Source organism: Mytilus edulis, chromosome 3 (genome assembly GCF_963676685.1).
Source record: "Mytilus edulis chromosome 3, xbMytEdul2.2, whole genome shotgun sequence".
Classification (NCBI taxonomy): domain Eukaryota; kingdom Metazoa; phylum Mollusca; class Bivalvia; order Mytilida; family Mytilidae; genus Mytilus; species Mytilus edulis.
This window is the reverse complement of record NC_092346.1, coordinates 26,393,319-26,407,044: the sequence shown is the minus strand read 5'-3', so window position 1 is coordinate 26,407,044 and position 13,726 is coordinate 26,393,319. Positions and strand designations below refer to the sequence as shown.

At 33.6% G+C, this 13,726-nt stretch overlaps 3 protein-coding genes across 3 annotated transcripts; 2 read left to right on the top strand and 1 right to left on the bottom strand.

The window, feature by feature from the left end:
- The first annotated feature begins 292 nt into the window (after positions 1-292).
- LOC139514817 (uncharacterized) lies at positions 293-3,157 on the top strand. The gene is made up of 2 exons (XM_071304434.1): positions 293-355; positions 1,601-3,157. Exon 2 carries the CDS (start codon positions 1,615-1,617, stop codon positions 2,719-2,721), a length of 1,107 nt encoding a protein of 368 aa, XP_071160535.1. The 5' UTR covers positions 293-355; positions 1,601-1,614; the 3' UTR covers positions 2,722-3,157.
- A 770-nt stretch (positions 3,158-3,927) lies between these two features.
- Positions 3,928-8,402, top strand: LOC139516093 (uncharacterized). Its single transcript, XM_071305942.1, has 2 exons — positions 3,928-4,043; positions 7,362-8,402. The coding sequence occupies exon 2, from the start codon at positions 7,370-7,372 to the stop codon at positions 8,309-8,311; it is 942 nt and encodes a 313-aa protein (XP_071162043.1). The 5' UTR covers positions 3,928-4,043; positions 7,362-7,369; the 3' UTR covers positions 8,312-8,402.
- A 2,180-nt stretch (positions 8,403-10,582) lies between these two features.
- Positions 10,583-11,792, bottom strand: LOC139514816 (uncharacterized). The gene has a single exon (XM_071304433.1). The coding sequence runs from the start codon at positions 11,781-11,783 to the stop codon at positions 10,629-10,631; it is 1,155 nt and encodes a 384-aa protein (XP_071160534.1). The 5' UTR covers positions 11,784-11,792; the 3' UTR covers positions 10,583-10,628.
- Between the last annotated feature and the right edge of the window lie 1,934 nt (positions 11,793-13,726).

Here is a 13,726-nt window from a genome sequence, read left to right as displayed (position 1 = left end):
TATTTCAAGTGCTAGGTATAAAGATATTCGTGTTAAAGTTCAAAGAAGAGTTGTTTGATTTTCGTTTGTTTGTGACGTTTCTACAGATTTTTAACTTTGATTATATAACAGGGTATAAAACTACAAACAAGAGATTTAGACTACTCATAACATTGTATTTAAACACTTGTACAAAGTACCAATATGACGATTAAGAATACAACTAAATCCGATTAAAGCTATTTGTAATACACATAGTTTGTCGATTAATTGCTACTAACTTAACTCGTACATAAGAGGTCTCTAAAATAAAATAAAATCCTTTTTTCTTCGTACTTCAAAATATTTAAAACAACCTGGTTAGAATTTTACAAAGGTAAGTGCAGATTTACATACATCTTTTTACAAATTTAAGAAAATATGTTCTATGAATGAAATACAAAAACTGATATATGTACCGGTAAATGGTAAGTTCATATTTTTATTCATTTAGAAAAAAAGATTGTGTACAGCACAGTTTAAGAAGAAAATGTGTTTATTACTTCTTAACATTTGGCCAATTGTATGTCTTCCACATTGTAAGCATTAGAATGAAGTTTACAGAGTCATTTAAAAAAGAATCAGCACCGTTGTAGATGAAATTAAAATTGGGAGAGCAATTTATACATTTTTTTTTTATAAATTCGTGTCCCGAACGTAGTACTTCCGTATTAAAGCTTATACGTCTGTTTTTTTTTATTTGATTTTTTTTTAGGGGGGCGGGGTGTAGGGGTTCACCGACTCACAGCAATGTTAAGTTACTCATAGTAAGAATGATCAGTGTTTCTGTCCGAACAATTTATTGACGCGTGTTCTTTCGAGTTGGTAGTCTCGGTTAAACTTCTGTCTAAAATTTCTGACAATTAAGGTAAACTCTTTAATCTATCGGAAAGAAAGAAGGGATACAGTGGTATTTACTATAAGAAAATAAACATTCAATGCAATTTTCAAAACAAAGTGTGCATGTGTGTAATAATATACAAATTAAAGCGATTTGACGGACTGCTTTCATGGTAGTCCAAGGTTGCTTTGAGATTTGACCGAGCATGTTATGTTTTACTTTGGTCGTGAGACCTACCATCTCTAAAAGAGACCGCCAGACGTCAGATAAATTCTTCTTGGTTCTATTTTCTTTCTTTTATTAAGAAGTGCATTTCCTAAATTTGTTTCTAAATTATTAAATTCTATGAACAAATATTTATATTTTAAGAACACATTTCTTTTTTATGATCAATCATTTTAGGGTTTTATGAACATATATATAAATGTAAACATATTTTGTTTATGAACAATTATTTATATTTTATGCATACATACTTTTTAATGAACTATATTTTGAGTTCTTGAATATGTATTCAGTTTTTTATGAACATGTATTCGTTTTACGAACATTTATTTAACTTCATGAACATATATTTCAATTTTTTGTTAACATTGCGAACTTTGAGACACCATATAGCATTCCCTTTATGGGCTTGTGATTGGTTTGATAGAGTATTTGTATCGAATCAACTACATTATATAAGTTGAAATTTTCTGGCTACTGGTCACTTATAAATATTCAATTTCATCTATATTTCAGGTAACTAAAATTCAATGAATCGGACATTAGACAGAAATTTTGTTTTGCAAAAGCAGTTGGAGAGATCATTTAAAGGTCTAGAAAAAGAATACAAAAGTTCCCAGAGAAGGAATCAATGCATAGCAGAATCATGTGTTTCATTTACCTACCAATTGTTGCATGAAGCCACATTAAAAGAAAAAGAAAATTTTAAGAAAAGACCAAAAACAGCAAAGCCGAGTTATTGCAATACACACGAAAGAACTATTGTAGACGCTGATGTTAACAATACACGACTTCGCCCACAAACAGCTCATGGTCAACATGATAAAACTGATAGTAAACAAAAGCGACCATCTTCAGCTCATCCATTAATACCACAGAACGAAAACAAAGGTGATGAAGAACAATGCGATGTTGAGCCTAAAGATACTGGTCAAAAACCAAAGAATGCTTGGAAAAAGGTCAAAGAAATTGTACAAAAAACAAGTTCTGTGAATTCAAATGTACTCAACGAAAAGAGGAATTCTCAAGATGAACAAATATCTATCGAAAACATTCCGGTAACATACGACTATTTACAGCAAAACCGTCGCCGACCAAAAACTGCCGATTTTTATAGAAAGAAGCAACCTGAAAGTGAATTGGCTATATTTTGGTCAAGAAAAGTACGATATGCCATTGATAAATGGGATTTAGAGGATAACGAAGATGATTTCATCGATAATGATATATTTAGCGTTGCTTCTCGTGCTTCCCGTGCAAAACGCCCAATTACACCACCTGTGCATAAATCAGAAATGACTGAAACAGAGAAAAGATTGAAAGCATTTGTTCGGAGATTTGGCTCCAAATATAGGACACAGATGAACCTATCGTCTGCGACGTCCAATCATAGCGCTGTAACTACGGGCGGTCGTAAAAACTTTTCTATTTCTAGACAGGAACTTGCAAGCATTCACGGAGATGTATCACGAAGGTTAAAAAACACAAAAATGATAGTAAAGAAAAGCGGATCAATACAGCGTTCAGTCGAGAAGTATGCCGATTATGCAAAAGACTTATCTTCGGAGGGTAGGAGTTCGGTAATGAATTTATCAAAAAATTCCAGAAAAAAATCTATATTTGAAGACAAAATTTGAAATATCAAATACAAACCAATATATAATTGAGCATAGTGTTCAATGATAGTTTAACAAAGATATATATCGATACACTTGGTATCAGATGCTTTTATACTTTGACCGTTCAGAAAGACTCGCTATGACACTCGGACCATTTGAGCAGATATGTTTTAATAAGAGAGAATTATGCAACAATGAAAGAATAATTTGTGTGTATGTGTTTAGCTTCAACTTTTCAGTCTTGGTATTCAGCAAAATAATGCGCTGTGATTAAAGTAATGTACATTCAGAGGCGGATTTAGGGAGGATGCCCTTCTTATGGAGCTACATGTATTGTTAATCCTGATTTTTTACCTATACCACCCCAGATTTTTTTCTAGTTTAAGTGCTGTGCCCCCTTTTTTCAGAATGATCGATTCGCATCAGACACCTAAGAGACTCGGGAAAGAAAGTGTAAAACAAATACAGTATAGATAAAAAAAATTATAAAGAATAACACGTATTTTTGCTAATCATCTTTCTTACTGCCATGCTTACACCCCGGCCGCGGGGGCTTACACTTTTAATTATGGACTCTAATTCAACCTGACCACACAGACCTTATATGTAAACGAATCCATCCATTCTATTAAATTAAACAGTGTCAAATCAATGAGTTATTTATATACAAGTATGTGAACATACTGCAAAACACCAATACTGATTAACTTATTTCATTCCGTGTTGAAAAAATAAAGAACGTGTCTTAAACTTGCAACTGAAAGACACGTGCAATTAGATTCGGACACGTGAGTTACCTATGAATAAACACATATACGTCTGTAGTATCAGTCTGAACTACAATTGTGCGGAAGAATTAAAGCAGAAACAACATAAAATTTAAGAAGCATACATTCGGAACCACAAGTCTTAGAACGAAGCACTTATTCTAAATTTACATACTTTTACCAACCAAACAACGTACACGATGTTGAACAAACAATTGCTGTCGTAACCAAGTGACAATTCTATTAGTGTAAAGCTAAATAATGTTGCACATTCGTTTCTTTCTCCAGTCAAATGCATGGACGGATTTATATGCACATACACACGTCTCGGTTAGTTTAAGGTCGTATATGTGCATTATTATGCTTTGAATAGGGTTAAATGGTCGAAAATTAAAGTGACACTTGATATACTAGATACAATTGTTTTAAATTATTCACTGAATTGAAAGCATTCATTGTTTTTGTATAATGTCACACGATTCGTAAAATCGAAATTATAATAACTAGAAAAATATAAAATGGTTACCTAGGTCAAAAGGGAAGGAAAAATCAGTTCTGTGGAGGAATAAAAAGGTAAGTTTAAAGAGAAAAATGTTGGTTGTATTAATGTCGTAGATCTGGTTGCACTATAACCGGCCCCTATGAAATGAATATCTTGTTTAGATGTTTCACACTGTTTATAGATACCTCCTGACCACAAATATATATGTAAAACTGATATTTCTATTCGCAATACTTTCCCGAATTTCATGAACACAGGCGTTATAAGCTGACATCGGACACTTTTTAAAACATACTGAGTAAGAAGTACCCAAAGATTGTTAGATACAAAACAAGATGGTTTGAAAAGAACGAGACTCGTGATATTTTTTTTTTTATTCGAGGATGAAAATGTCATTAAACACCTTAAGTGAAATTAAAAGGACTAAGCGCGAACATTACTGGAAAGGTTCAGTGGTGGGGAATAAGAATAGTTTATTTATCGAATTAAGATCACATTATCTTTTAGATAATTTAAACAATTATCAGAACGTAATGATAAATTGATACAAGAATCGAAAAAGAAGTGATATTTAGTCTCTAGATCTTTACATTTTCCCAAAGCATTCGTTCGCTTTGGATATTCATGAACCTATTACTTCAAAGCATTTGAAAAGTTCAATATGACCACAACTTGGATAACGAATGATGACATAAGACAAACCCTGACGAGGTTCCTGACTTAGGACAGACACGTGATTATATATGTGGCGTATTTGAACTGGGTTGAATATGTATAGAAAAGCAATGGAGATATGTGATAAACATTAAATTAATTACTACACGACACAAAATATGTATACAAAGAAATTGGTTCAACACAACAGATAAACAAAACTAAAAATATCAATTCATGAACTAAGTTGGATAAGTCCGATGCGATTTTTTGGATTTATTTGATCAGGAACACTCTAAGTCGAATATTTGAAAACAAAGAATATATATGAACCAAAATAGTTAAAAACCTATCTGATAAAAAAAAGGAACTAGAAATAAGTATTTGACAATTATCTAGATAACATGCAACGCTCTTAAATGCCACATCTCTAGAAATTTTATAGTGAATAAAAACACAGAATATCAAAGTTTTTTCCATCCAACCCAATACCCCGGCAATTCAGATAGAAAAGTTATTGGTTAAAGATTACAACTTTAACTTTGGTACTTGACTTGGGAAAAAATATTACTAAGTACTCTTGAGGAAAATATATACATAACACCTGGATGTGAATATTTTAGGACTACTTTTTTTAGTTCCTGTTTTATAATCAAGGGGTCTGTGCAAAAAAACTTACCTGAATGGAGATATCGATCAAGACATTCTTACCATTTCTATTTTAGTTTTTTTTGTCGTACCGAGTTTTCTATATGTTGGATGGCTTTAAGTCCCTTTTGTAAAACAAAGACGGGAAATTCTTGTAAATAAAGATGTTTATTTTTTTAAATCAGTAACATCTCAAAACTTTTAAAATTGTTACCATGCAGGCTGTGTTCTCAGGACCACAGATATCTTAACCTCCTCTTTTTCGACATTTAAATGGTATCTTTTAGTTGCTCCATGAATCACAACCGATTTTACTTTTTAGATTTATAATCATGTTAAGGGCTATAGGTGTCTCAAAAGAGGAGTCTTAAGGAGGTAGACCTAGGTTAAGGGAAATAACTCTTAAAATCATCAGTACGTTTGTGTCAACCATTTTTAAAATAAATTCTAAGCTTCATATGACAACACATGAGTGGCACAAAAGGTAGTGTTACAAACTCCTTACAAATACTGTAAACGAATACGATAATCCAAATTCAATAATTTAGCACGTGCATGACTCAGTTTTTGCTATACTAAATTATCAAATTACATGTCATGCATTTTTTTCTTTCTTTTTTTTGAATAAATATCAAAAAAATAATCTATCATTCCACAGAAGATAGTTTAGAAATAGAATACAAATTTAAAATAAAATTTAATGTCATTTTACCAAAGGCAAAGAAGCATACATTTTTATGGTCGTTAAACATAACTTATCGGTTGCAAAATATACTTGGATACTTTCTATCTGTCCTTTACGTTAACAAACCAAGCGCATATAATCAGTAAATATATCTTAATATTTATATGCTTTGCCAACAGGAGCAACAACACATATACAGCATACACGATTTTAACATATTTACCTTCAATCTCTAGTTTTCACTATAAATATAAAGGGTGAGGTATGATTGCCAATAAGACAAACTATCCACATAAGATGAAATAAAGTGGATGTAAGCATTTACATGCAACTGTACAGTCTTCAACAACGATAACACCTTTACCGTATAGAAGACTATATATAAAAGGCCCAGCCATATAGAATATGAAACAATTAAATTGAGAAAAAAAATGCCTTATTTATGAACATGTTTGGTGCCAACCCTCCCCTAATCTGCGTGAGACTGTAGTGTTATGACATAACATACCGAGAACAAAAAAATAAACAAATAATATATACAGCAAAAAATGACAACCACTTACATGCTCCTGACTTCAGTGAGACCCATATACAGAATGCGATCGTATTAAACAAGTTTGAAGGCGCCGACCCTTCCCCTGATATGTTGTGTTTGGTTTACTATTGTTTGTCTTTTGTTCGTGTGTCGTTGTTTGTTATGGTGTTGTCGGTTTTTACTTAGAGTTTGAATGTTCCTTTTGGTATCTTTCGCCTCTCTTTTACAGCTTATGGATTGTTGACAGACGTATAAATGCGTCTTCATGTCTCAAAATCTATTTTTAAAACAGAAAGTATTATTGTCTAAAGTATCAAAACTCAATAAAAAAAATTAATAATTATATTTGGGGATGCAGATGCATATTTCGGGGTGTTGACAAGGGGCCGGCAGTTCATCCAATGAAATTAAAATATAAGTGGGTAAATCCATAGATTTTTTCAATGTCCCACTCTTATAATGTTGCTTATTTTGCCTTCATCCCCACCCCTTTCCCTTTGCAAAATCCTACCTCTGAAATCTGGAGTATACATTAAAAAGACACAATGACACGACGAACTCTATCGAGGTTATCATACAGTCTCCAACCCTTGGCAGATTTGTTACTACATGTCTCTATAAACTGAAATTTTTTAAATTGTTCCGAGTACTAGCATTTAATATATGGAAAACGGGAGTGCTTAAAGAGCAGTTAATTGCGTTAATGTTATGCATTCACAAAAATTAACCAAAAAGACAATGTCTAAATTTCGCTATAAATACAACAATTTCCAACATTATATCGATTTCGCTTCCATACATGTAACTTTGATTTAAATATATCTTTAAAGTAGTCCTAACGTTATTATTATTTTTTTATTATTCTAGGAACCATTATGACAACGAAAATCAAACCCATACGTCAAATTGAGGATTTGACTAAAAAGATAGAATGTCCGCAAAAAATTCAAAACCTATTGTCTAAAGAGGCTGGAGAAACAATGTACAACCATCACACAATGCTACATGCCGAAAAGGAACGAGAGAAGAAAATAGCGCAAAGTGATGAGGGTGGTGATACCAAAATAATACATGCTGGTAGCCTACCAACCATGCGAATTGATATCCGACCCGTAACTGCACCCGGAAAGGTGTCTCCATCTAACCAGCCAAAGCCAAGTATTCCTGCTCGACCACAAACTGTACAAGAGGAGCGTCATCCAAACGATTCAAAACGTCCGAAAACATCGAAGGGAAAAACTGCATGGGGAAATGCTTTCCAAAAAATTAAAATAGTTCAAAGTATATCTGGGGGAATACAGATTGAAGGTGCAAGACCTAGTCGATTACAAAGACGGCAGCCGACATATCAATCGCCGCCATATGCATTCATTAAACCTAAAAAGATAGACGTTAAGCAACCTGATTTTTCTCTGAAGCAAGCACAGTTCTGGGCCGAAAAGTTTAAGGAGTTAACAAAATTATGGGAAAAAGATGGACCCTTGAAAAAACGACTTCGAGATATTTTACCAAGGCCCGAATACCGTTCAAATAGAAATTTTTCACCAGCACATCACAGATATAACGAGTTCATGAAAAATCATGGATCAAAATATAAGTGGGCTTTCATTAAAACCGATTCTCCAATGGCAGATGAAGAATCTGACAGAAGATTAAATTATGTGCCAATTCGACATTTTGAACTAGCAGAAATACAGGATGATATGCATAAGCGTCAAAGAGAAATAAGTATGATCTTACAACGAAGTAATACCATTCATAAAGAAGTACAATCTTTAACTAGACTTAAAAAGCAGATTTACGAACCCGATGTCTAGTTGTAACAATACCAAGATCCAACGAAATAATTATATAAAAAAAAATGATAATATATATTTTAAAGGTTTAGAATTGATCGTTTCACTCAGATATCCACCTACGTTCTGACGTTGCGTGTGCCACATGTGGAGCAGGTTCTGCTTACCATTTATGAGCACCTGAGATCATCCCCGGTTTTTTTGTTGTTTTTTTCCCCATGGCGTTGTCAATTTATTTCGACTTTTTAGTTTAAATATCCCTTATATCATTTAAACTCCTTAAAAAGTTTAAATATCCCTTTGATATCTTTCGCCTTTTTTCAGAAGTCCACTGATGATATTGAATATGTTTCTTATGTTGTAACAACAATCGCGTTCCCTTTTCACGAATGTGACTTAATAAATTATACCATTTACTGGGTTTGTAATAACACGAGGAACACGACGTGTGCCACATGTGGAGCAGGTTCTGCTTACCATTCCGGAGCCCCCAGTTATTGGTGTGGTTCATGTTGATTAGTCTTTCGTGTTCTATGTTGTGTCTTGTGTTCTATTATTTGTCTTTTTTTTTTTAGACATGACAATGTCAGTTAATTCGATTTATGAGATTGAATGATACTCTGGAATATCTATCGGCCCTCTGTATAATTTAGAGGTTATCGTTAGTTGCTCTGCCGTATTTATCGGTCTTAACTTTTCATGTCGTTGGGTTTGTTTGTTTGTTTGTTTGTTTGTTTGTTTGTTTTTATTTGTTTCACATTTTGTCGTGTCATGACCTTATATATCTTTCAATACGTCAAGTGTTTTACTCGTTGATGAAGGTCTCACTGTGTTGATGTTTACATTCTCTTTCTGTAGTCTCTGGTGGATAGCTGTCTTGTCATACCACATCTCCTTTTTTTTTTAAATAGCGATAGGCGCGATACTCTCTAAAGGTGGTACCTAACACTACAGGAGATAACTCTGTAAAATCAGCAAAACGTTTTAATTACATTATGTTGTTAAGGGAATATTAAGCTTTTCAATGATCAAAATAAGTGTTTGTCAAACTGCTATATAACCTGTGTAATTTTTCTGATTAAACGATTGTTCAAATTTTTTTAAATTTTTATATTTTTGTCAAAGGGTCAAAATAAATGCTTTGTCAAAATTTTAAGAAAATTAAACGTGCCAAATTAATTTTAGTTAAGGTGTTGGGTACCACCTTAAATACGTTGTAACATATAAGAAATAAACTGGAAGAATGTTTTGTGTGATAACATACATTCCCGGCCTATTTGAATTGGACATCTTTACAAGTCTTGTAACTCTTGATTGGAAGATGTGAACTTAATGAAAGCTGAACTTTAGTAATTGTGATACTTGTTGCAGGAAATACATTCACCAGTAACCTTTCGATGTACACATTCCAAGTATTTGCAATGTTAAAAAGCAATAACTATAAAGTAGAATTATATTCAAATAAAGCATTTAGTGAGCAAACATATCAACGATAAGCATAATTATATTTGACATGCTGCCTGTCAGAAACTTCTTCGTATAATACTTTAAAATCACTGTGCAACACAGCTTAACATAACATATGGGGAAAAACCAGAAAACTCAGAACATACTGCAATACTTCCAAACATACAATCCACACTTATCTGTGTCTACACCATTTCTCTATAAAAAAAAACTACTTCATAATGTGGGATATGTGTTTATAAAAAAAGACAGTAAAGCAAGAAATCAAAAATATGGTAAAGAGACATGCACAAAAGACCTGTAAAATAGAGAATTAAAATGGGGAATGTGTAAAAGAGACCCGATCATAGGGCAGAAAACAGTCCAAGGCCACTATAAGGTCATCAACACAGCGAGAAAAAAAACCGCACCTGAATGACGTAAGACGCCGGCTCACCAAGTTCCTTACTCACAAACATACGGTGTGGGGAGGGGGGAAATACCAGTATTAAACCATTCAACTCTAATTTCCTAAATGACAGGCCGAAAAGGTTATTAGTACAAACGAATCAGTACATAGAAATATACAACTTACAAAGGAAAATCAATTCTTTACCGTGTTTTTGGTATACTGTAGCTGTGTAAATGTCCCTTTCTATATGATAAATGAATATGTCATGCAATAGCCAATAGATGAAACATCTAAACACTAAGAGCATGATTATAACTTGAAAGAAATAAAATGAGAAATACTCAAATACTGTTTTCGACTTCTCTAATGTTCATTTTCGACCATTATTTACAAGCCTCAGTGGCTGCTACAAGAAAGACATCACTTACTGAATATTGTCTCGTGTCCAAAATTTATTTGAGAAGAATAGATATCAACGGTTCATGTTTTGTTATCGGAAATTGTCTGTCTCAAACTATGAATGTCTGCTAATGTTTGGTTAGACATATTTGGGATTTCATCTGCTAAATACCTATATATTCTGAACGAACTGCTTTTCCTCATAAGAACCCGTCTCTCACTGTTTGATGGACCTGTACATTTGTTAAATTTTACTTCAAGATATTCGTTCCCATCGGATTCTCCATTTAATCTGCTAGAGCACTTACTGGTATTTGGTTTGACCATAATGTTTGGTAACGATTGACGGCGACGTTCTGATTGAGTCGGAACTTTGAATTGCACACACTCAATATCAGTTTGAATAGAAGAACGCCGACGATCTAGTCGAGAGTCAGGAACGATTTCTGTTCTGTTGTGCTTAAAATCAATCAATTCCAACTGATTCGATTGAATAGATCCTCTCCTAAAAGTTTTGCAGTTACTTTTTGTCATTTGTGTTGTCGATATGATAGGCGTTGTCGATAATATTGGTGTTGTCGATATGATTGGTGTTGTCGATACAATTGGTGTTGTCGATATGATTGGTGGTGTAAATATGACTGGAAGAGACTTGCGTCGATGTATCAATCTTTTCGGGAACAACTCGGAAACTAATTCATCAGACACGGTGTCAGAACCTTCGATTTCATCATATGATGAGGTCATATCATTAGTCATAAGTTCACTGGAATTCGGAGTCGAAGTAGTTATATTTTCCTCTGAATCATAAGTGTTAGTCGTTCCTTCATCTTTAGAAATATCAAGCTTTTGTTTAAGTTCGTATCTTATTTTTGGTAAATCTTCCAAGCGTATCACATTCTTTGGTAGTATTTTCTCTCGATTATATTTGCCCTTCTCTTCAGATTTATTCTTCCGCAAAGGGTTAGTTTTAATCATCATCCTGGCCTTTAACACCACAGCAGAAGGTTTATCCCAGGTTTTGTTTTGAGAAAGGTCCAACTCTTTGTCTGAATTTAATGAACACTTTGAAAGTTCCCTTTTTAAAAGTTTCATATCTGTTTCCAGTTGAGCAAAAGCTCTCCTCTGGTCCTTGGTTATTTTGTTAACTTTGTAATTTAATTCGTTGTCTAATACATCATTTAAACCAGACAGTCTTTTATGCAGCCTAACTCTGACTCTCATATCGTCGTCCATATTTCTATATGAATATGCCAAGTTTTAATGCTCATTCTACGTTTTATAATCTTAAGTTATAAAACAAAAAATGTGCGAAAAACAACTTTGCGGACCTTGGGTTAGATTTATGAAATACTAATCAATTAACGGTTTGGACAGTTGGTTTTAGTGCTTGCAAATGTGAGCCGAAAATTAAACAATGTTTCAATTTGTTTGTGTGTTTTGTCACTTAATCGGGTTTAATCTGGTTTATTACTATCAGTTTGCATAATTTGCAGTTTTGTGTTGTCTGTCAGTATTGAGCATGTATATAAAATTGGAGTTTTGAATGTTTGGGTAATTAAGATTTAAAAAAATCTAATAACTGAAAGAAGTTTTTTTAACTTTGTTTGACCTTTTTAACAAAAATGTCCAAACCCGAATCACTCATGTCTGAATGTACAAACGGTACAAGGACCACTTACTTAGTTGTCGAATTAACCAGACCAAATTCAAATACTCAACTCGAACGAACTGTATATAAAATTGAGTGTCCTTCATGACAGTGTTTGTGAATAATTTAAAAAAGTAAATGCTGTATCGGTGCAATGTCTGGTTATATGTTAAATAGTATGTGCTACAGCCAGTCCAAGGTCATTGTCTGATAAGAATTGTCAATAGTACTAGGTAGTCTCGTTTTAAGTCTAGTTCTATATAGTCTATATAAAGTTTACCGAAAACAAATATTTTGAAATGAAACCAAAACATCGAATTTCTTAATAGATGTACATCAACGTTCATGAACTTGTGTTGTTGGTCCATGCATGATTGATTGATGATTAATCCCGGTGCCAATCCCCAGGATGACATATCACCCACTGGGGAACATTCTTCTGAATCAAGGCCGACAAGTCTATCGTTTTCTTTTGCTCAGCCTTCTTGTCGTTTGCAAAGGGGAAAGGAAGTTAATTCGTATCACACCCTAGACTGTTTGAACGATTCGACACGCTTCCAAAATATTAATGATGCGGTCCACGCACCTTTAAAAATGGCCTTGTTCCTCGAATTATGCCTGATAGAAATGCAGAGGCATGGAGATTTTAGAAAACTTTAGAAAAATAGCAGCTTAAGGCGAGGCTATGTGTGTAATATAAATACAAACGATTTGAAGTGAATGCTGTTATTTTGGTTGTTCACCTTTCAAAGAGATTTGGCGTACATGACTATATATGCATGTTAGAGGTCATCACCGTATTCGGTCAATATTCCCAGCAGGGGCGTAGCTACCCAGAAGCACGACAGCACGTGCATCCACTTCGTTTTCACAAAAAGAAAAAAAAAGAAAAAAAAAAAAAAGCAGAAGAGAGAGATGAGTTGGTCAATCGGAATCGGAGACTGTTGGTGTCTTTTCCGTCTATCCCGGATATTAGTTTGACAACCTAGTTACAAGTGTTGATGAAGCTGTTCATTCAGAAAAAGATCGTAGCTCCGAAGTTGCGTGCACATTGATTCGGCATGCAAAAAAAGAAATGGCAAAATAAAAATTTATAAATTGAATGTTAAAGGAAACACCTATGTTGTCACTTTTTTTAATTGATGAAATATCATTAGATAACGACATTTGGTTTCAAAATAATTTTTTTTTTTGAGATTATGACAAAATCGGAAGGTTACTTGTATCTTTTACAAGATTTTTACTTTTGAATTTGTAATACTCAGTCTATTCTAAGATATGTAGTTTTGGAGCACATTTTACAGTGTACAGTTCATCAGTTTGGAATGAGATGTACCAATCGGCATTAGAATTATCAGATCCCTTCGATATCGTTGAAAATATGCCGAGGCGATGTGGTTGACAGACTACCGGAGCCAATCACCCTGCAACCACGCCAAAACAGTATTGGAAAGTCTCATTATTTTTTGCGTTCATAGACCATATTATAAGGCAACTGGAGAGTGGAGTCGCGTCAAGTTATCAGAAA

Excerpts from the sequence above, each read along its gene's own strand:
- LOC139514817 (XM_071304434.1), top strand. The coding sequence starts at position 1,615 with ATGAATCGGACATTAGACAGAAATTTTGTTTTGCAAAAGCAGTTGGAG.
- LOC139516093 (XM_071305942.1), top strand. The coding sequence starts at position 7,370 with ATGACAACGAAAATCAAACCCATACGTCAAATTGAGGATTTGACTAAA.
- LOC139514816 (XM_071304433.1), bottom strand. The coding sequence starts at position 11,783 with ATGGACGACGATATGAGAGTCAGAGTTAGGCTGCATAAAAGACTGTCT.